The sequence below is a fragment of the Zonotrichia albicollis genome, chromosome 8, assembly GCF_047830755.1.
Source record: "Zonotrichia albicollis isolate bZonAlb1 chromosome 8, bZonAlb1.hap1, whole genome shotgun sequence".
In the NCBI taxonomy this organism is placed as follows: domain Eukaryota; kingdom Metazoa; phylum Chordata; class Aves; order Passeriformes; family Passerellidae; genus Zonotrichia; species Zonotrichia albicollis.
Genome location: NC_133826.1, coordinates 25,943,661 through 25,967,464, shown reverse-complemented (window position 1 = coordinate 25,967,464; position 23,804 = coordinate 25,943,661). Strand labels below are relative to the sequence as shown.

General features: G+C 39.7%; 1 protein-coding gene across 3 annotated transcripts in view; it reads left to right on the top strand.

The window, feature by feature from the left end:
* The window catches only part of LOC102065228 (BMP/retinoic acid-inducible neural-specific protein 3), a 195,412-nt gene extending 182,899 nt beyond the window's left edge, over positions 1-12,513 (top strand). For all 3 annotated transcript variants that reach the window (XM_005490194.4, XM_074546303.1, XM_005490195.4), the window contains one exon: positions 11,036-12,513. In XM_005490194.4, coding sequence (XP_005490251.2) covers positions 11,036-12,152 — 1,117 coding nt within the window. In that variant the 3' untranslated portion in view covers positions 12,153-12,513. The remainder of the gene's footprint in view (positions 1-11,035) is intronic.
* The last annotated feature ends 11,291 nt before the right edge of the window (positions 12,514-23,804 follow it).

The following is a 23,804-nucleotide window of genomic DNA, read 5'->3' as shown; positions in this document are numbered from 1 at the left end:
TGTCAGCTTTTTGTTGTTTTTTTGGATGGGCTTGTGTGTGTGTTTTTAATTATATTCCCTCAAATAAAAATGTCAAGGTACCAAGGAAGCTGTTCTGCATGTGGAGATTTTCTTTCCACCTTAAATATGATGGCATTTAAAGGCAGACAATGCCAACAGGGGATGAACTCATCAGAAGGAGATTAGCTATGTAAAAAATAGCATTTCAGGAGTAACATGATCTCTCTTTGCAATAAGAGTTGTCACTTCAGGGTGTGATGCAGAGTTCCTCTAATGGTGCACATCACAATTCCATATTTTCCAAGGTGGGGCTTTGGCCCCTCACTCTGTTATCTACACTAATTTTTCTGTTAACATGTAGAAAATGACTCTTTTTCACCCTTTCTGTCACCTTCTGTATTGCATTTCAGGCTGTACGTTTGATTGCTTAAGGAAGGCAAAAATGTTCTAGGAGATACAATCACTTGTTATTTGTCATAAGCATTATTGCAAGTCTGTCTCCTAATTGATGTTGTAGACATGCAATGTTTGGCCATTTTTTTTAATACTTTCTCTGTTTATGACTGTTACACAATTGACATATTATTACAAGTGTTATACAATTTTAAGTGAAGTGAAATACATGTTGTTTTCAAAACAGCAGGATCCAACTTTTCTGGACAGCCTTTAATTTTCCTTCAGAAATTGAAGTGTTTCCTTGCAATTTATTCAAACATACCATGGTAGAAAACTAAACTCTCTTCTGCAATGTGTTTTGTGCCTATATTAAAATTTTAAGGGTTTGCTCAAAATAATAGTTATTTTCAGTTATTACAAAATTAGAGAAAAAAAGCACAGTGGTCTCACAATCTTATTTTGGTATATTTTGTTTAATAACATGACAGGCGAGGTATGAACACAGAGCTGAGTTTTGTATTCTTTAATTAAGACCATTACTCTTGTCTGGGAGATTCTTGCTTTGCTGTAATCCTTCTGGTTCTGCACAATGGAAGAAAATGACAGATTGCTGCTGTTTATATTCCAGTAGCTTTTAGGGATAACTACATTTATAATCCAAATAGGAAACAGCAGGGAAAAAATAAGGATCATTATAAAAGGAAGGAGCAAGTGACTGGTCTACAGCCACCATCACACAAAAATAAAAGCGGATTTTCCCCAGCTCCATATTTATAGCTCCCACAAAGTTTGCAGAAACAGATTTTCATTTATTTGTTTGCTTGCTTTATTTTGTTTCAGTTATTTGTATCTGGGAATAAGGATGCCTAAAACAGGACTAAAGGTCCTGTCTGAGAATCAGTAGGAAAATGAGAAGATGGAATGGTCTTGTATCAGCTTCACAGATGTAATCATGGACTTGCCTCTCTGCTACTGGCTGTTAATGAGGCTCTGCTTTTACATGGAATAGTAAGGTTTAATTCCATAAAATCTGGAATTGATGGCTGCTTTTTCTGGTGCTAAATCTCTTTTCATATCCAGATTTTTAGTCTTTACCATGAGTAAAACTTTGGATGCTTTTGTCAGCAGTGGGGTTTTTGTGGGTCTGTTATGGTTCAGTAACCCTACCAATTGCCCTTTTGCTTGATTTTTGATTATCCTACAATATATGGAAAGGCTTTAGCTCAGAATTTATCTTCAGTTTCTGAACTTTCTATTTTACTTCTATTTTGAAGAAAATACTCCAAAAACATGGATGCTGCTTTCTCCTATCTGAAGTTAAAACACACAGCACTCTGTTCTCATCTTCAGTAGATTTTGTGATCTGCTGCATTGTATACAAAGAACTTTCAGTCAAAACTACTTTTTTATTAATTCCAGAATTTCTACTGCCTACTAGAGACGCTTGTACCTCTTGTTATCGTTTCCAGCACAGCTCACACAAACAACTTAGATTAATTTTGTGCTTTTGGCCTCAAGATCTTGACAAGGGAATCCAGTTGGTCTTGGTAGCTGCTACTGGCTCCCTTCCTCCTAGAGATTAAATACTGAAATTAGTTTTATATATACATGTTAAAATTCAAAGAAACCCCTGAATTAGCTACATTTACACTTCCATCTTAAATTATTCAGTGAAAGGAATTTTCATTTCAAAATCCTGTTTAATTTTTCTCCTTTTTACAAGTTGGGGTGTTCCTTTACTTTCTTTTTTACCTCTACATTATGGTCTGCTGAAAACAGAGCAAAGAGCTGCCCTTTCTCTACATTAATGTGAGCATCTTTTGGGGCTAATAAATCCAGCTGAGGGGAAAAGTTTGGCAGAAAAGCAGGGAAAATACACTGGACAACATCAATACAGAGTGAGATTTATATTGAGTGAGATTTTATGGATTTACATGAAATATGCAGAGACACTTTTAAAGAAGGGCTGTAGTGAGGCGATAAAGGACAGTGGTTCTAAAATAAGGGAAGGTAGATTTAGACTGGGCATAAAGAAAAATTCTTTCTAGGATGAGGGTGGGCAGGCCCTGGCACAGGGTGCCCAGAGCAGCTGTGGCTGCCCCTGGATCCCTGGCAGTGTCCAAGGCCAGGCTGGACAGGGCTTGGAGCAGCCTGGGATAGTGGAAGGTGTCCCTTGCCCATGGGGGAGGATTGGATTGGGTTATTTGAAAGGTCCCTTCCAACCTAAAATGTTCCAGGATTGTGTACAGAAATGCGCACAGCACTATCACACTCTCATCTCCCTGTAAAAGTAAAGACATTTCATTGTTTGCTTTCAGTTTGTTCAATATTGTGATGTTTCCCCAGTTTTCCTTCACACACACAAAAAATGATTACATTGAAGTAAATTTGGCTGTTACTTTTCTAGTGCCCTAAAGGGGTTTATTAACCTGAGTGTCACATAGACATCTAGTTAAATCTTTTAATAACTCCATAATTCTTTTTTACATTAATACTTTAAGATACATCTGGAAAATTCCACCTAAAATTCCACAAAATGAGTGGTTAATCTGTGAGCCAAGGTCAGTTTTTCACAGATCTAGTGCTACAAACACAAACACACACAGACAATGACCCCCAACAGGTGAGTGGCTCCAAGAAGCACACAATGGTTAGCTTGTTTGGAGGTATTTGGTTGGAGTATTTTGGTGGGGTTTTGTGCAGGTGTGTGGCAAGCTTCTTTCTCCTTTACATGAAAACTATTAATTTTCCTAACAGCTCTAATTCCTTTCATTCTATAATTGACTCCATTAATTAATTTTCTGTGTATTTCCTTTGTCGCTTTTCCACTTTGGATCATTATTGAGTAAAAGCTTTCAAAGCTTGTCGGTGATTTGTCTCCCTTTACATAAATATTTGGTGCTACAAAGCAGTTTGATCCCCAATTAAAAATACCACAATGGTCATTATGATTAAGGCTGTGTCAAAAGAATTGTGGATATACTATCTTAATTTTTTTCTTCTTAATAATTATTCTTTTGGGGATGTATGTGGCAGAAATGTTTAATATTAGAAAATTTTTACTATGAGAATTATAAGGGTGTAACATCAACATAGTTAAAACTACAAAGCTTTGTAAATCAATTCATAACAGACCAAATAGAAACATCCTCTGATATATGACATGCTTTAGTGCCAAAATATTGTTTATCTTGAAATATTGCTAAACCCATGGCAGTTTTCTCTGTGAGATGCGAAAGGTTTCAACCACTTAATGCAGGGATTTAATTCCTCTACTTCTCATGATATAAAGACTATGTGGAATTTAAAAGGAAGAACATTTATTATTGATTTGTACCAGCCCTGAGGGGCCCAGGCAACAGCTGCAGAATGGTGGCACGAGGGCTAGGGGATCTGGAAAGACTCTCCTTAAATGTGATTAACAGGGAAAACAAGGTATTTTGGCTCCATAATTCAAACTAGATTCAGTTTAGATTGTGTAGAGCCCCAGCAACATAATCCAGCAGCATGCTCTGGGTTCATCCAGTCACCACAGAGCATCCTCACACTGGACAGAATTCTTTAGTTACTGCATCCACTTCAATACTGGAAGCAATTTCAGCACATGGAGACAACATTTCCATTAAAATTCCACAGCTAATTAATATCTTTCCAGTGTATGCTAGCAGGCATCCCTTAGGTAGAGGTTTCTCTTTCCTTTACATACATTTAGAAAAGCATCGTAGTCCTTCCCTGCTTTACACCACTCTTTGTGTTCACCATGGCCCACATAACCCAGACTTTTGAGTCAGCCTGAAAGTTCCTAAGTTCCTGGCTCAGGTAGAGAGAGCAGCAGTGAAATTGTGAGATGTGAATTCAGAGCAGCTGCACTGCTCCTCTTTGCCATCCTTGGCAGTGGGATTTGCAGTGTCACCAAGAGTCTCACTGCCACACCTGTAACATGAGGAAAATTATTTCAGGCACATTTATTTCAGTGGTGGGTAATTTTGTGAGGCTGAATAAACTAAAAACATTCAATCTTCTAATGCCAGAGGGATCAAGGCCACGATCAGCAGGTTTGCAAGCTGAGGGTGCAGTGACAGCCCTGAAGTACAGGGTGACATCCACAGTGTAACCGTGTTCACAGGGATCTCAGGATGAGGGAAGAGATGAGGATCTGACTCCATGTTTCATAAGGCTTGATTTATTATTTTATGATACATATTATATTAAAACTTTACTAAAAGAATAGAAGAAAGGATTTCATCAGAAAGCTAGCTAAGAATAGAAAAAGAAAGAATGATAACAAAAGCTTGTGTCTAGGACAGAGAGTCTGAGCCAGCTGACTGTGATTGGCCATTAATTAGAAATAAGCACATGAGACCAATCACAGATGCACCTGTTGTATTCCACAGCAGCAGATAACCATTGTTTACATTTTGTTCCTGAGGCCTCCCAGCTTCTCAGGAGGAAAAATCCTAAGGAAAGGATTTTTCATAAAAGATGTCTGTGACACCAGAGGGCCCTGGACAAGCTCCGGGAGTGGCCCATGGGAACCCCAGGAGGTTCAACCAGGGCTGCTCAGGGCAGCCCCTGGGGTCGCTCCAGTCTGGGAGCAGCAGCTGGAGCAGCCCTGGGAGAAGGGTTTGGGGGTACTGGGGGTGAGAGCTGGAGCTGCCCCAGCCCTGAACCCCTGCCCTGGGCTGAGCCCCAGCCTGGGCAGCAGGGGGAGGGATGGGGATTGTGCCCCTGTGCCCCTGAGCATGGTGAGACCCCACCTGCAGAGCTGCCCCAGCACAGGGAGGAGCTGGGGCTGCTGGAGAGAGCCCAGGGAGGCACCAGGATGGGCAGAGGGATGGAGCAGCTCTGATGGGAGAGAAGGCTGGGAGAGCTGGGGTTGTTCACCTGGAGAAGGGAAGCTTTGGGGTGACCTCAGTGTGCCTGAAGGGAAAGAAAGAGGGAGACTGTTTACAAGAGATGGAGTGACAGGAAAAGGGAGAATGGCTCCCCACTGCCAGAGGACAGGCTAGATTAAATATTAGGAAAGAATTGTTCCCTGTAAGGGTGGGCAGGCCCTGGCACAGGGTGCCCAGACCAGCTGTGGCTGCCCCTGGATTCTGGGCAGTGTCTAAGGCCAGGTTGGATGGGGCTTGGAGCAACCTGGGACAGTGGAAGGTGTCCCTGCCCATGGCAGTGGTGGCACTGGATGGGCTTTAAGGTTCCTCCCAACCCAAACCATTCTGTGGTTCTGTGATTCTACAATCACTCACTGCTCTCCTGGCTACTGCGCAGTTGGCATTTTTACCCTGATTCCTAGAAGAAAACAACACTCTCATAAAGACCATTATCAAATTAAGCAACCATTACTGTTGTTTTGAATCACAGCACAGAAACAAAGCACTTGGAGTCTGCTTTGTCCTTCCCAAGATGTAAATCCACCTGATCCAGAGCAGGATGTTGTAGAGATGGCTGTAAGTGCACTTGGTGCTGATGTTGCTGTCTCACAGATTTATACTGGACTTGGCCTCCAAAGAAGGGGAAAGTAGGTAATGGGTATTTTACTGCCTCTCCTCTTCTTGTTAAATTGTCTTCATTTTTTTACTTAGCATCTGCCTCACTGAGTACTCATCATCTGCTACTGAGCCATCTGATGTACAACAGATGTTAAGCACTTAGTGAGGCAGAGAAGGAGGTAAAAGTGTCATATCATGATTAAATACTTGCTCCAGCTATTCTATAGGGTGACCATAGTGCTTTGTTCTTACATTTAATGTTACAGTGTGCTGAACAGGAATAGACACGTGGTTTGGATTAAGCTTGCAACTGCTCTAGTAAAAATAATCCTGTTTTTAAGTAAAGTTTTTTTTTCATAGTAAGAAAAAGAATTGCAAAATATTTTAAATGCACTTCAGAATTATGATTTATGTCTGCCATTAAGATTCTCATCAGAAACTTGGCTGATGTTAATTGCTGCATTAACTTCCCTAGGATTATCATATTTTCACCATGCTTGTGTAAAAGTGAGATTATCTGGCAAGCTTTCCTTCCCCTGCAAGCATTCCAGCTGAAAGCTGGTGCAGTTTATGGGGAAGCAGATTTAACCACAGGAGTCTCTTCATCCTGCAGCAGTAGCCTGAGCTTGCAGCAGAGTAGGAAATGAGTAGAAGTTGGAGCTGAAATTGTCATTGAAGCAGAATTAGTTAACAATCTGCTTCCAAGTAAATTTTAAGAACTGAGAAAATTTGTGGAATATTGCTGTGCACCTTCAGGTATTTTCACATTGACATATTTGATCAGACAAGAAGGAATAAGGAGGGAGGAATTCTTCTTATTATTATTATTAATAAGGAGGAGGAATTGTTCTTCCCCGAGAGGTGTGATTTGTGTGTCAGTGCAGTCAGTGGTGAGATTTAAACCCCAGAATAACGGAGATCCAGTTTTGGGGTCTTTAACTAAAAGGCAGGAATTTGGGATTTGGAAGGGTTTCTTGTCTCCATGTTCATAAGTCGGAGCAGTGGTTCTCTTAGAGACAACAGGTTTTCTGCTAACAGGATGATCAACATTCATGTTCTCATAGAAATTCTGCCCAGATTTAGCACTTATTTTGTGCTTTTGTGCTGGTCTTAAAATTTTGATTTCAATTATTTGATATTAATAAACAAAAGAAGTTTAAAAAATTCCAAACAATTTCCAGGAAGGTGTAATTCATTACATAATTTGACAAGTATCCTGTACTCACAAAGTATCATATTTAATTAAACTAAAAATGTACTTCTACAGTAAAGTTGTGATTTCAAGTGTGTGAATGACCAGAAATAGCTTTTGATTATAAATTATCACATAACTTTGCAGGATGAGGATGACACAGGCATTTCAAGCATTCCATTTTTATTTGAAGCTCAGTGGAGTGACCAGGACTATTCTTGCTGGTTTCATTAGCTTTAGAAGCTGGTTCTACACCCCAGTGTTTGGAAAATTAACTCATCAGGACAGCATGTGTGATTTTCCAAATCAAATAATATTTTTTTTTTTTGTTAAAAGAATAATTGAAGAGCTCTTTCAAGCCTTGCTCAGGGCACCTGTGTTCATGTTGCTTTCTGTGGTTCTGAGTGATAAAGTTCTGGAATGGCCTGCCTGAGGAAATGGTGGAGTCACCATCCTTGGATGTGTTTAAGAAAAGCCTGCATGTGGCACTTGGTGCCAGGGTTTAGTTGAGTTGTTGGGGCTGGGATGGACTCAATGATCTTGAAGGTCTCTTCCAGCCTGATCATTCTGTGAATTCTGTGAATTCAAGGAGGCTTCATCTATTTCATTTTATCTTATAGTGTGTAAATGTTTTGACAGTGCCTCTCTCACTGTCCTCTGCTCTCACCCCTGCCCTGGAGATCCCAACCAGTCCATTGCTTGTTCAATTCTGAAAATTTTATGTTCTGTGGTCTTATTTTCTTGGGGAGTGCAATTGTTCCTCTTCTACCTGATTTCTTGATTTCTCCAAGGAGTCTCTGTCCATCCACCACACCTCTGTGATGTTAGGGAAGTCACAGTACTGGAAGTGTGTCCAAATTTGCCTGTTTCCCATACACACCCATGGCCAGGCACAGAGAAGATCCCCTAGGTGCACACTTTCTGCACAGAATAAATCACACAATCACAGAATGTTTTGGGTTGGAAAGGACCTTGAAGATCATCCAGTTCCAGCTGGATGACGCGGTTCCAAACCACACTGGAAAGCCTCTCTCCCTGGATGCTTTATTTTCCAGCCCCAAGCTAGCAATGCTTGAAGCTCTTGTCACAGGGTTAGCAGGTCTGGCACCTGAGCTGTCACCACTCACCTTCTCTGAAACCCCTCTGTCCCCAGATGCCACCATTCCCAGAGGGGCTGTGGCAGCCTCAGCTGCACCAGCTGTTCAGCCAGATGTGACCTGCAGGACACATCTGCTTCCAATCAAACCTGTCCCTTGGCTGCAGGCTACAGAATTTATCTGATCTTGAATTTCTAGGAGAAAAAGAAGGATTTTTTAATGATGTGCCAGTGTGAGTTTACCCAGTTAAGGATGAGTGGCTTAAATAAAGTAGGTATCATCCACATTTTATGTACTTTTGCATAATTTACTTAATTTGCTGCACTGAAAGCAATAAATTTACGAAGAGTAACAGTATTCCTTAATGGCTAATTTTAAAACAAGCAGTTAAGTAAGGAAGTAGGTTTTATTTTTTTTAAATAGACTGTATTTGTTAAATAATCAAAGACTAGTATAAGCAGATTCTTCTTGAAATCTCTCTGTTTAAAATCAGGTAAAGAGAAATCAAAGGAAGGCAATAATATTAGAATGTTATTGCTTTGAACTTCATTGGAATAAGGAGATAACCTCCATCCCTCTAAAGTTGTTGACCTCTTTGCAACTGCTAATCATCAAAGACGTAGTGGTTTAAATAAGCTAGATAATACTAAATTACAAACAACATTACTAAGTTATAGAAAGAAACTTTATTTTGCAGGTTGTAATTTCATGCAGATTTTTAAACTGCTGCTTGTATTCCCTAACAAAATAGAAGGAGAAAGGTAAGCTCACTAAAAATAAAGAGAACAAAAAAGAAGTGACTTTATAGAGATTTTTCTTCTCATAATCATTGAAATAGTAGATTACATCATTAATAAAGAAAAAAACAATGTTTTATACATCATGTGGTTGGAATACCCAGAATGTGGTTGGCTCACCCAAAATATTTTTGCTTAATGCTGACTTTCAAATAAGCACCAAGATGAATAATGATAAGGTATGTTCAAGTTGTGTATATTACAATATCTACTTATGCTTCTAGAAAATACCTAGATCAGTAGGCATATAAACCCCCACCCCTGAACAACCAAGATTCCTGCCCTAAAAAAGGGAAAAATTATAAAGATTTAAAAAGTCACCATATTACTGGTGACTTAGATCAAGAGAATATTTTTTACTGAACTTTATTTTCATGTTTCTTAAATACCATAATTTGAGATGCCATGGATTTCTCCTTGAGACAAATTCAGATGACTTAAAAGTCAGTAAGGAACAAATGAGGGTCTTGTATTTTATCTCCAAAACAATGTAATGAAAGGGGAAGAAACTGCACAACCATCATCATTCACGTGGCAACAACAGATCTGATTGCAGCAGACAAAACAAGTTATTTAAACTGTGCATTGCTGGGAATAATAAGACTTGAAAAATGCAAAGAAAATAATTTTTCTGACTATTTCCATGTAGCTCTGCTCTTCCCATTGTCATTCTTCTAGTGGCTGTGCCTCATCAGCCTAAACTGTTGCTTTCAGAATGTTTTCCCAGTGAGACGCAGGACATTAACTGTTCCTCCTAGTGAAACCAAAATGAGATGACAAGAAGAACATTAAAGTGATCTTTTAATTTTGTCCCCAAAGATGAAAAGTAAACACAACATGCTCATGCTTGGCTTCTTGTAGAGATTCTGTAGTGCTGGAAGTGTTCTAAAGAATCTCTTTAGGTGGGGAGTGGGGATCTGTGCTATTCTAGGAAAGAATTTTGGCTTGCTGTCTGTAAATCAACGCAGCTCCAGCTAGTAAAAAAAAATAAAATCTTCATAATATAATAGAGGGACAGTAGAGTTGTAGACACTTAGATATACACTAAACTGTTCTTTGGTCAAATAGAACACACAAAAATAATCTGAACTGTGTAGGATTTCAAGATGTTAATCTGAAGACAGTTACAGAAAATGGCTCTTTGTCAGGCTGCCTTGACAGAGACACAGAGAAAGCAAATACCTGAACTAAATGTTCCTGTCATGCCTGTGGGTTTATAAGGAAATTATTCTTTTGTGATTCCGCATTAAGAGACAATTTATACCAGTATCTATCTGACAGCAGATGCTATCATGCCTTAACCTGACACTAAAACCAAATTTATTTTCCTCTTTCTATAAATTGATAAATTAAAAATAGTTAAAATATAATTTTAGATATTAGTTATATGTGAATTACATATTATATTATTTATTATCTAATATATTATATATATTAGATATAAAATTCATAAAATATGGCAAAGTCTATAAAAAGTCTATAAAATATAACAAAGTTTCTATTATATTATTTATATATATGTTGCGGTGTGATTTCAAGCACAGAAACCTGGGTCCCTCCCCTATTATTTTATATTATATTACATTTTATATATATATATATATATATATAATATTATATAGATATTTCATCATGTATAAAAATCATAAAACACAACAAAGTCTATAAAAAGTCTATGAGATATAACAAAGTTTATATTATATACATTTATATATATTATGTTTTGTATGCACTTTGTATTATATTACATGTATTATGTACATTATATTATATATGTTATATACTATATAATGTATAAAAAGTCTATAAAAAGTCTATAAAATATAACAAACTTTATCTAATATGTATTTATTTATATTATATTTTATCTATATTATGTTAAAAAGTATATAAAAATCTATAAAATCTAACAAAGCTGATATTGTTTTATTTATATATATTATATATATATATCTTATAAATATATTATATTTTAAATTGATTAAATATAACAAAGTCGTATTTGCTGAAACATGTATTTGCTCAAATCCATGTTTAAAACAACTTATTTTCACACTCCAGGTCTTCCAACTACTGGCTGACCCGCATCCAGTCGCTGCTGTACTGCAACGAGAACGGGCTGCTGGGCAGCTTCTCGGAGGAGACGCACACGTGCGCGTGCCCCAACGACCAGGTGGCGTGCCAGGCGCCGCTGCCCTGCACGCTGGGCGAGGGCCCTGCCTGCCTCAGCTGCGCGCCCGACAACCGCACGCGCTGCGGCGCCTGCAACGCCGGCTACATGCTCAGCCAGGGCCTCTGCAAGCCCGAGGTGGCCGACTCCACCGAGCACTACATCGGCTTCGAGACGGACCTGCAGGACCTGGAGATGAGGTACTTGCTGCAGAAGACGGACAGGAGGATCGAGGTGCACGCCATCTTCATCAGCAACGACATGCGCCTCAACAGCTGGTTCGACCCCTCCTGGAGGAAGCGCATGCTCCTCACCCTCAAGAGCAACAAGTACAAGTCCAGCCTGGTGCATATGATACTGGGCCTGTCTCTGCAGATTTGCCTGACTAAGAACAGCACCTTGGAGCCCGTCCTTGCTGTTTATATCAACCCTTTTGGGGGCAGCCACTCTGAGAGCTGGTTTATGCCTGTGAATGAAAATAATTTCCCAGACTGGGAGCGGACTAAGCTGGACTTACCCCTTCAGTGCTATAACTGGACGCTGACTCTGGGCAACAAGTGGAAGACATTTTTTGAAACTGTGCACATCTATTTGAGGAGTCGAATAAAGTCGAACAGCCCAAACGGCAACGAGAGCATCTACTACGAACCCCTGGAATTTATCGATCCCTCCAGAAATCTGGGCTACATGAAAATCAACAACATCCAAGTGTTTGGCTACAGCATGCACTTCGACCCAGAAGCAATTCGAGACTTGATTTTGCAGCTGGACTACCCCTACACTCAGGGCTCACAGGACTCAGCACTTTTGCAGCTGTTGGAGATTCGGGATCGTGTAAATAAACTCTCTCCACCCGGCCAACGTCGCCTGGACCTCTTCTCTTGCTTGCTTCGTCATAGACTCAAACTGTCTACCAGTGAAGTGGTGAGGATCCAATCTGCTTTGCAGGCCTTTAATGCCAAATTGCCAAACACAGTGGATTATGACACAACCAAATTATGTAGTTAACCATAAATGTGAAGCACAACACAAAACTTTGAAGGAGTTTTTACAGTGCTTTTGTGGAACAGTTTATGTTTGGAAGAGTAAATTTAAATTGTCTTTTCAATATCTGTCTTATATCAGTCAATACTGTTGGATGGCAATTTACACACATGAACTTGCTGACAATGAATATATTATACCTGCAGTTTTGGTTTATGAATGAAATAAATACTGACACCAGTCTAGAAGACATTCTACTTTTTACAATAAATTTCATTTGTAATTTTATATGTTCCGTGGCAATGCTTTTGTGCATTACATCCTCTAGAGGGAACATAGAAGGAGACCAATAAAATTTTGTAGCTGAACAGTTATTACAAAGAAATGCTGTGGGATTCTTTTTTCTTACACAAAAGTAGTAACTTTGATACACTTTTGTGTGTGTTGAACTCAGGAGGGGTAGGCAAAAAGAAGAGATTGACGCCAGATTTTAAGAGAAACTGTCAGAAAGTCACAGCCATAGGATATTTTAATTTTAGGATGTGGATCTAGGAGTTCATGCCAGTGTAGTGATGCTCCACCTGGGGCTGGTCCTTTCCAAGGTGCCCAATGTGACACCAGGGTGATCCCAGGGAGTATTTTAGGATGGGCAGGAGGTTGGAGCTGTGGGATGCACAGCTGTGCAAGGCTGAATATAGAGGAGATGGGTGAGAGGCTGTCTGCAAATGATCAAATGCCCCTGATCCTTTGCTCTGCATGTTTACCAAAAGAATCAAGCATATGTACACATTGCCTCCTCCCAAACGCACACACTATAACATTCAGAATTCTCTGTTTTGGACTGTTTACCCAAATACAGCCATGTTGCTTAGATTCAAGTTAATTAAAAAATTAATTCAAGTTAAAATTTGTTATTGGTTAAAATTAGTTAAAGCTAAAAAATTAATTAAAGTTTAAAAATTCCCTGCCAATGCAACTGTTTAGTAGATGGGTATTTTTTCCATTCCATTCAGTGCAAGAATTTTCAGTTTTTTAAAACAAATCCCCTTTTACAGATACAAGAAATCCAGTCTATAAAGCTGTGTGCAAGTCATTAATTAAACATTGTCAATTACTGAAATTAATTAAATGTGAATGTCTGTGGATCGGAATTAGGTTTTTTGTTTGACATATCTCAGCAGAAAAAAAAGCACATCTGAGACAGCAGAACCTGGGACTGAAGCTTTTGCTGCCTCTTGCAAGAGAACAGAACAAATGGCTGGATTGTCAGAAGTGCCCATTAGTAGACGCAGGGTAAAATGAAGGAAATTGATACAAAATGGTTTAGTAGTACCTCCTAGCATTCATTCTGAATCTGTGTCACAGATTTAAAAGTCAATTTGTATTTTTTAAATGGAAAATAATTACATAAAGAACGGGCAAGCACAGAAAGCAAAAGACCCCATTTCATTCATACACAATTGTAATTCAGCTGGACTCCAACAAAATTCACTTTATTCCTTTCAATTTGTTGTATTACAGTGTCATTTGAATTTAGCTTAATCTAAGACACACTCCTCACTTCCAGCAAGACCCCAGCAGCACAGGGGAGAAAAGACCTTGTAAGTGAATGTAGACAAGCTAAAACACAAGGGCAGAAACTCTTCGGAAAGGCCACAGCCAAGAGAAATCTTTTCCTTAGTGATTCCTGTCTCTCCTGACTTTCATAAAGATTTATCTGCTTTAATGTTTCACTGCCACACATTTGGATAATTCCTCAGACCTTCTGTGCTAAGAAGTCACTTAGAACTAAAAATAGCAGCTATTTCCCCCCCTATTTATTTATTTTGTGTGTGTGTGTTTTGTTTTATTTTGTTTTTTGTTGTTGCTGGAGGAATTAACCTCTGGATGAATTCCTGTTTGTCTTCAACTTACAGCTTTCTTTTGCTGATAAATAATGTATCTCAGCCCCTCTTCTACGTGTCCAGATTTCGGTTTGCTCTTGTGTTAGTAAGATCTCCCCAGTTAAAATTCTCAGTATCCCTGTTTCCATCCTCAAGTCTTTCTTTTCCTCTTTTGTTATGTCTCTGGCAACTATTATAACTTGCAAAATTAGATAGCTGGATTTTACTACTCAGTACCTTGTGTAGTCTTTTCAAACAAGTGAGTCCTCCTTAAGATTTCCCCCATGACTATTTTTTCCTTCTTGGCTCAATTGGGTTTTTTTGTTTTTACATATCTTTCTCTGCCAAGATTTAAAGTTCTTCACTGTGCAGAACATATCTGTAATAGAAGATACAGATCAGATGAAGCCCCAAAAGTGGGACATAATTTAATTATTACACAGCACATTGATTATGTTGGACTGGAGTAGTGGAAAGCTCCTGTCACTACTCACCAGCTTTGTGCCAGATTTCCCAGCCCACTGTTCATGGGCTAGTTTTGGATTTTGGAACCTGTAAGCTCATGGAATAGGGAAAGTTTTTATTTTACCAGAACTGGATTCTATAAAGATAAATATAATAGGGGGAAAACCCCTGCAAATATGTAGCAAGAAAAAAATAGGCACAGGTTTATGTGGTTCTCAAACAGGAGACCATAATATTTCCCTTTTGACATTTTTTCTGACTGGAAACTTTCTATGTTTTCAAAAAAGAACTTCAAGATGTTTTTTAGAAAAAGATGACTCTGGATGAGTCAAATCAGCAAACAACTTGATCCATAAGAAAGTTTTGTAGTAAGATATGAACCCAAGGTTGGAGAAGAAAGAGCTGTGGCTACATCCATGTACACTCATTTCCATCTGGGCATTGCAGATATTTGGAGTGATCAGATCCTGGTGCTTTCTGCTGGCATTCACCAATGCTGTTATTTCCTGCCATCATAAAATTGGGGAAAAAACCCCAAAAAACCCAAAACAACAAAGCAAGGAAAAGATGATAATAGAGAATAACAGAACCATGGAAATCCAGACTTGTTTGGGAATACAGAGGCTGAATTCAATCATATTCAAACATAGTGAACACGAATGAACTCTCATTTCTCTCATTGCTTGCTGAAAAAAAATTTAAGCAGGAAGAAAATGCGTTCATATTCTAGTGGCTGAACGCAGAGAGAGGTGTAGTCACATTTCTTCCCAAAATGTGAGGGAGAGCCTTTGTTTCCAAAGACATGCATATGCTGACTGCATTTCTTGTCAAAGTGCTTATTTGGCAGACACCTCAAGTCAGCAAAGAGACAAAAGCCAAAAAAAGTCAGTTTTCCCAGGCTGAGCAAGCAGTTTGTGCAGGAAGGAGGATGGAGAATGGAGGAGGGGGCTACAACTGCCTGAAGGGCTTTTCTCTGAAAATGCAGCACGTTTTCCAGGGACGAAAAAATGTCATGAGGAATAAAAGTGATCCACATCTTCCTCTCAGCTGGAAAAGGAAAAGGAGATATGGGAAGGATCAGTGCTTTACAATGCATCAGCCATGGTTTTTTTGGCAGGTAGGGGACAGAATCTGAGCTGCTGTTTCACCCTTGGGAATGGGATCATCCTCTGGATGCTGCAGCCAGGGTTCCTGCCAAGGCGGTTGGAGTGAAAGGAGGAATCCAGGGAAAAGTAGAGAGGAAAGGAACCAAGATCTCATTTCAGTAGGGTTTTAAACAAGCAAGAGAGCCTGTTTGCCTCATTGCAGCTAAAAGCAGAGGGCAAGATCTTCCTGGGTGTGGATGAGGTTTGGAAACACAGAATTGTAATGGGAGTCAGTGCTGGGAGATCTTGACCCCAGAGCAAGGGCAGTGTTAATGCTGATGTGCAGGATTGATGGGGACCCAGCAGGGCAGTTTGTGGCACTGCAGGGCTGAATTTGGGGCCTATTCACTCAGCTTCATTTTCTAAGCACCAAATCTACTCCAGAATCAGCACACACCTAACAATTTCTGCATACACAGATCACCAGTGAGGCAACCCACAGCCCTCGATCACAGGGAATAAAATGTAAACTTACTCACAGGGCACAGAAGTGTATGGATTTCTGACATTAATTTTAACAAATTTGGCAGCATGGTCACACCAGAGGTACCACTGCTCTGGGAGTGAGTGCATGTGGGAGTGCAGGGCCATAAATTCCTTTTTTCCCTGCCAAGCCAACAACAGTAAGGTGTGAATTACGACTAAAGAAACAGTTTTACCTCCCAGAAATAGTGAAATTTTCCTTCCCTGCAGATTACTCCTTGGATGGGAATGTGCATCTAAAAATACCAGTGTATCTTGTCAACACACTCACACATTCCCCTGGTTTAGGGAACATTTAGTGGCATGAGCAGATATGAAAGGAGTACACAAGCAATGCCAATGTTAGCAGCAATAGGTGCTGCAGGATTGCTCAGCCTCTGGTCACACCTGCACCAGGCGTTGTTTGCCTGCCTGTGATCTGCTCTCAGCACACAGCAGACAGAAAAGAGCTTAAAACCACCTGGGAGGCAGAGATAGCTTTGCTCTGAAAACAATGCTCCCCCCCAAGAGGGACTAATCCAGAGCGTGACCACCTTTCAACACATTCCAAGAGCTTTCTCTTTTCAGAGAAAAAGGCTTTTTGCCAATTCTTAGCTGACAGGGAAGAGAGAAGAGGAGGAGTAAAACAAAGTGAGGTGTGTACCTATCAAACCACAATTCTTCGGTGGGGAGAGAGGGGAGAACAAAGAGCCTTTGAAGAGCTTTGGGATCCCATCACAGCTGTGTAACTCACTCCAAAAACATTGAGGTATCACAGGGATAACAGAAAACCAAAAATGCAAGGACCATGTACAATCACTGAGCATGAGCCTGACAGAAGAAAATCAACCATCGCTGGTTTTGAACACACACATTTTCATCTTACGTCTTTCCCTCACTCTCAGAAGTGAGTGACGGAAAGATGAAGAAGAAACTTTAAGCATTAAACAGGAATAGGGGAATGATAAAAGATAATTCATGGTATAAATGTGTAGAGCTTCTTTCATCTGCCCTTTTAATTGGGGCCTCTCATATTCCCTTCAGTTATTCAGTTTACCAGGTGTGTATTAAGGCACAACTGCTTTGCCTATAAAATTAATACATCACAACATGAGAGAACTTCATGGTTGTCTAAGATGTCCAAATAATTTAAAATAACCCTATGTCTTACATATCATTATAAATTTTCCGGCTAAGTCCTTCCTCAGCATCAAACAAACAAAACCAAACCCCACCTCCCCAAAATAATATAGACAATTTCTACAAGATTAGACAGTAATTCTACCATGAATCATGATTTTAAGATATATATTTCTATAATTTTACTTTTTTAAAACTGGTTTTGTACCACTGTCTTTATATGAATTTAATTCCTCTCTTGATGTCCAGTGCTTAAGATTTCCCTCCCAGAATCTGAATTTCTGAAGGGACTAGTTTGACAGCCTGAGATGTGAAAGTTCTTGTTTAACAGCAGGACATCAGAGAGCATCACAGCTGCCTTTTTAATATTTAGATGCATAAAGTTAAGATGAGGACTGTGCTGCTAAGCATTTTAAAAATGCTGACTTGTCATCACAAAATACAAAATGGAAATTCTTAGCTATGAATTTTATCTGGACTCCAAACATTAAAGCCTCGAGTCAATCAGAATTTAGTCATGTAAAAGTACCAAGCATTTATTTTCATACATTATTTCCCAGATTTAACAGACTCAGAGAGCAAAATGAACACATGAAGCGCCTGAGATTGAAAACATTGGGGCTATTTCTAATATGCCTTTGGTAGAATGGAATACATTGATGACAATTTTTTTCCCTTCATTGGAAAGGCAATATTCTGTCATATTCTCTTAAAATAAATTGGAGTGCCTATATTCCTCCACTTCAACCCAGACATATATGAATTTTTTGCTGTGAATATTTACTAAAGCAGCTGGATTCTGTGCACACACAGCCATTGAACTGCCTGTTACTTTTTTTCTGTTACTGTACTTTTTTCCTTAGGAGACAACTTTTAATATCATTGCTAGAGTTGGGAAAGGCTATTCTCTAAAGAACTGGGACACTCTGGGCAGTAATCCCCCTGCAAGGGCAGATATTTGACCTTCAGGTTAATAGATGTCATTTCCACCTGAGCACTGGGGGAGCAGGCAATTCTTGAGCAGGTGAAGTTGCTCTGTAAGCAAGGCCTTTGTCACACTTGCTGAAGGTGACACACATTTCTGGTGGCTGAACCCATCCTTGCCCACATGGAGGCCTCCAGCTGGTCAAACCTGCATCATCTCTGATGAAGGCTTTCAGACAGGAGCCTCTTCTATTTGCAATAAAGCTCTGAAGGACAATTTGGACGTCTCATTAGTCCATTAGTCCCTCAGCAATCCAAAGGTCCAAGGTTCCTAACCTAGATTAAATGTGTAATGATGGGCAATGTGAATAATCAGCTCAGAGCTACTAAGGCCTTTAGGAGAAGTCTATTGAGCCAAGGCCCATTTTCTATAGAAGAAACTGCAATTATGTAAGAGACAAAGAGCAAGAAAGAACAAAAAATGAAAAAAGAAGAAAGAGAAATGCCACCAGTCATAGATATAAAAAAAACAGTTATTAAAAAAATAATAATAAAAAACCTAAGAAGTGATTAAGGCCTACATTTAGCCACTGCATAGAATCATGGAATCCCAAAATGGTTTGGAATCCCACAATAGTTTGAGTTGGAAGGACCTTCCAGATCATCCAGTGCCACCCCTGCCATGGGCAGGGACACCTTCCACTATCCCAGAGTGCTCCAAGCCCCATCCAGCCTGGCCTGGGACACTGCCAGGGATCCAGGGGCAGCCACAGCTTCTCTGGGCACCCTGTGCCAAGGCCTGCCCACCCTCACAGGGAACAATTCCTTCCCAATATCTAATCTAAACTTGCTCTCTGTCAGTTTGAAGCCATTGCCTGTGTCCTGTCCCTCCAGTTCCTGATGAGTTGTCCCTCTCCAGTTCCCTGCAGCCCCTGCAGACCCTGGAAGGTTCTGTGAGGTCTCCACACAACCTTCTCTGCTCCAGGCTGAGCATTCCCAGCTCTCCCAGCCTGGCTCCATGGGGAGGTGCTCCAGAGCCCTTCATGGCCTTCTCTGGACTTGCTCCAACAATTCCATGTCCTTTCGTTAGAGACACCTGGGCTGGACACAGAGCTCCAGCGGCTTCCAGAGCAGAGGGAATGTGCTGAGGGTGCCTTGGTCCCACTGCCCGTGGGACAGAGCTGTGCAGAAAAGCTCCTGAATGCACTGAAATTCAGCAGCTGCAGTACAGTCACACCTCCAGGAAATATTTTTTAACACATTAGGAGAAAAATGTAAAATCTCCTTATGAAATATGATGTTTGGATTTATAACTGAGTTTCCCCTGGTAAGTTCTGGGAAATTTCCCTAAATCAAATTAAACTCAGGGAACTCAGCTGGCCTCATAAATCACCTGTCTAAACTAGGAATGCTTCAAGTGATGCACGTCCAAGTCAGGAAGCGTGACAATAAATTTGAAGACATAAAATGAGCCTGTTAGGCCTGGATAAAACTGTGAATAGGCAGTTTTTATGCCTTTCTTAGACAACTACAAATGAGACTTGTTTTTGTGAAATGCTGGATGAAGTGTCCACATGTATAGTTCCAGCCCCATTGGGTCTTATTCACAGGGATGAAAAGCTTTCTGCTTAGAGAATTTTGGAGAATTTGAATCTGAAAATGTTCAAATGAATATCAAGTCTTGCATATCTCCTTCTCCAATGCCTGTGCTATGAGGTAGGAGGAGGGAACTATACAGGAATGCAGTGGGATTATCACAAAGGTGAGAAGGGTTTTGAAGCATCTCTCTGATGAGGAGAGGCTGTGGGAGAGGGTCAGATTAGTTTGGAGAAGGTTTAGAGGAGATGTAATCAATCTATAAAAGTATCCTGAGGGCAGGTGCCAAGGGGATGGTGCCAAACTCTGTTCAGAGATGCCCAGTAACAGGACAAGAAGTGATGGCCATGAACTAGCCAAGCCAAACAAGTTCTACCTCAGCATGAAGAACCTCTTTCCATGGAGGGTGGCAGAGCACTGGAACAGCTGCCCAGGGAAGGGTTGGAGTCTCCTGCTCTGCAAACATCCCAAACCCACCTGGGTGTGCCCCTGTGTCTCCAGGTGACGCTGCCTTGGCAAGGGGAGGGACAGATCTCCAGAGGTCCCTCTTTGTTGGAACCCAGGACATTCCTCTGGCTGCCCCAGAGGACTCGAGACCCCGGCAAGGGGGCTCAGAGACCTTGGCATGGAGTCAAAGACACCTGTGCCTTCGATTTTAGCCCATAGAAACAATTATGAACTTTGTGTGAAAATCTACAAGCCACAAGGGATTGAATAGAATGATAGTGAATTTACCACAGGGTCAAAAAGTAGAATTTTGGGGATTTAGAATGAGGGTTCAAGAGGCAAGATGGAGGAATCTGGGCGTGTCCTGTCCTTCTTCTAGTCCTCCATCTTCTCCTGTGATGGTGACAGGAGAAGTCATTGCATTGGTTTAGAGTAGAGACAGACTGTCTAACATAGGTGATAGGTATTGGGAAATTATTGTAATTAAAGTACATGTAGCTTTTAGTATAAAAAGCTAACACCACCCCAAGGGCAGGGACTGTGCCACAACCCGACCTGCTGGACAGGCCCCAACAGGTCAGAGAAAGAACGTAACAGATAAGAGAAAATAAACAACCTTGAAAAGCAGAACTGAGGAATCTCAGCTTCTTCTTTGGTTGTGGGGCTGAGAAAAAAGACTCTTTAATACCTTGGGAGCCATTCCAGCAACACAAAACCTGACACCTCCCCCCTAAGGACTCTGTGCTTCTGTGGATGAAGCCCCTTCAGCTTTGGACATTTATTGCTGGGATAAGGACAAGACTTTCTTGCTCCTTACAAATTGTCACTAATTCACAATTCTAAGACTGTGCAAGAGTTAAAGGATGAGAGACAGACTGGGGGAGCTGGGGCTGTGAGAGGGACCCCAGAACCCCTCCCAGAGCCCAAAGGGGAGCTCCTCCAAAGGACTTAATTGCTCACACCTCTCCTCAGGAAAGGGTCAGGGAAAAATAGCCCATTATCATTCAAAAATCTTGTAATAGAAAACTATAAAACACACATCAAAGCAAAGAATTAGTTATCTCCCTGTTCAAAATCTTACCAGAATAATCAGAGAATTAATATTGGTTCAGATCAAATTATTAGAATAAAAATAAAGAGTAGGCTGCTGTTACACCAAAGATAATAACAGCAACTGCTGGAACCCTAGTTGCTGAAAATTTTAGACTTTCTGTGCTGACAAGCACTGACCCCCAAGAAAACACTGATTTAACCTGAAACCATAGAGAAAACTTCCAAAATTAGATAATAAAATGAAGATTATGAGCGTATAGTTTAAACAAAAATGTGCAATATCACATAGTAGAAAACTTAAAGTTTTAAAATATAATAATATATATAAAACAAACTAAAAATTTTAGAACAAAAACTCATCCTTCTTTTTCACCTTCTTCTTCATAAGTTTAAATAGTATTATATAATTAAATAAAAAATCCACATTAAAAACTACAAGTAGCTAATTATTAGGTTAAAAATAAAAATAATTTAAGTATAATTTGTTAATTAAACAGTTTTTTCCTTAAAAAACTTCAACATCCCATTTCCTTTCCTGGAGAAACAGGATGTGATTTTCCACACATTCCCCACCAGCCCCCAGGGACAGGCTTGGTATTTTCACATGTTTTCCGACAATTTTATCCACTTTTATCTTCCTTCATTGGTGTGAAAGTCCCCATCATAAATGAATTCACTGCATGTGGTGTGTTTTGCATAAATTAAATATTTGGGATTTGTTCTCTTTGTTAACTCTAAATTGATTTTGTCCAACTCCAGTTGGGATACACAGCACAACATAAAACATCTATATTTGAGTGACATGCTAATGAAAAGAAATAAATAATATACTGTAACAGGACTTTCAATGCCATCCTGATCTACTCTGTTAACCCCACATTAAAAGCTCAGCACACAGTTTCAGGCTGTTTTGGATTTTTTTTCCTGATGGCCAAGTTTCCATTTAAAAGGATGTTGGCTTGCCTTTGTTTTTATTTCCAGAGTGCTTCATTAGGCTTACAAATGTTTAATTAAGTTTTATTAAATGCATTAAGCTGAGAGTAAGGAGCTGCACTTTGCACACTGGGTGGAATGGACTCTGTGGAAAAAACCCATTATCAAGAGTGATCAAGATTGATCTGTGCATGCTTTGGCCAATTTGTAGCTAGAGGGAGGCTGATTTTTACTTGCTGTTTATTTAAGGGAATGAATCATACCAGTAAAAATAAATCATTGTTTTGATTAGCCATTTTTTCTCTTTTTTCCCCCCTTTTTTAATTTTTTTTTTTAAATCTCCTTGTAGCAAATGTCTATTTTCCCTGTTAGAGACAGCCTGCACTGGCTTCTTTAGAAGGTTCTGTTGTTTTGCCAGCTCAGGGATTTTACTGTAAGGCTGATGATGCCAGATTTGTTTTAAAGTCCAGATCCTGGAAAGCTGTCATGGTGTGAGTCTTCATTATGTACACACAAAAAACTTGATATCCTCAAGGCTAGAAATAATTGGAGATATAATGGGAATATTGTGGGGAATAGCTTTCCAGGTGGCATGTCCCATACCAGGCTTGAGCTGAAAGAAAAATCTAAAGATTTTTAAGCTGCCAAAAGCCATCTGATATATAAAAGTTTCTGATAAATAAAACCTCCAGTTTCTGATAAATACAACCTCTAGTTTTTGTCTTCTCCAGAAAACAAAAATCTTTTCACTGTCCTTGTCGTGGCTAAAACTGACATCGGTGGGTGAAAGTCCTTGCCCAGGAAAATAAAAACAATACACTAACTTTAACAAACACTAAATCACAATGCAATCTCATGGTTTTTAAGATTCCAAGATTGTTGTTTTTCTTATCATTCTTATTATGTGTAATTTATGCTAATATATATTCCTGATTACTGGTGTTCTTTTTTTTTTTTTTTTTTACTTGGAAGCTCACAACTAATCAAAGAACTATTGCTATCCTTGGCTGAACTTTAATTTTTGAACTCAAAAAATTAAAGGCTGTGTCCTCCAAAAATTTGAGAGATCCCAGGACAATGCCCCATGGCCTCTCCTTTGATTCCAATGGAGTAAAAGGACTCCTCTGTCTCATTTCTAGACATAAACCTCTGGTGTTTGTGGATTAATTTTCCTGACATGTTCACAGAACCTCAGGGCAGAACTCTCATGAGCACTTGGTATTCTGTTGAACCCTGTGCTGAAGCAGTTGCTTACATGGCTTTTAACCACCACTGCTAAGAAGTTGTACTCAGAGACAGAAGCTAAATAAGAACTGGGCAGAGCTCAGCTCTTACCTCCTCCCCTGACATCACTGGGATTAAATTTAACCCCTTATGTAACACATGCGTTTGTATATCAAGACTGCAAAGCCCATTTGCCATGTAAAATGTATTTATTTTTGTTTTCTAGATGCAATAAGCCACAGTTGATCAACACTAAAATCAGTAATACAGACTTTGGGGATCTTTTGCATTGTACTTCTGGCCTTATAAGCATTTCTGCAGCATGACATTGTTTGGAAACACAAAAAACAGTTTACACAGTGCATCTCCACCTGAAAATTCAAGAATGACATAATTTGAACATT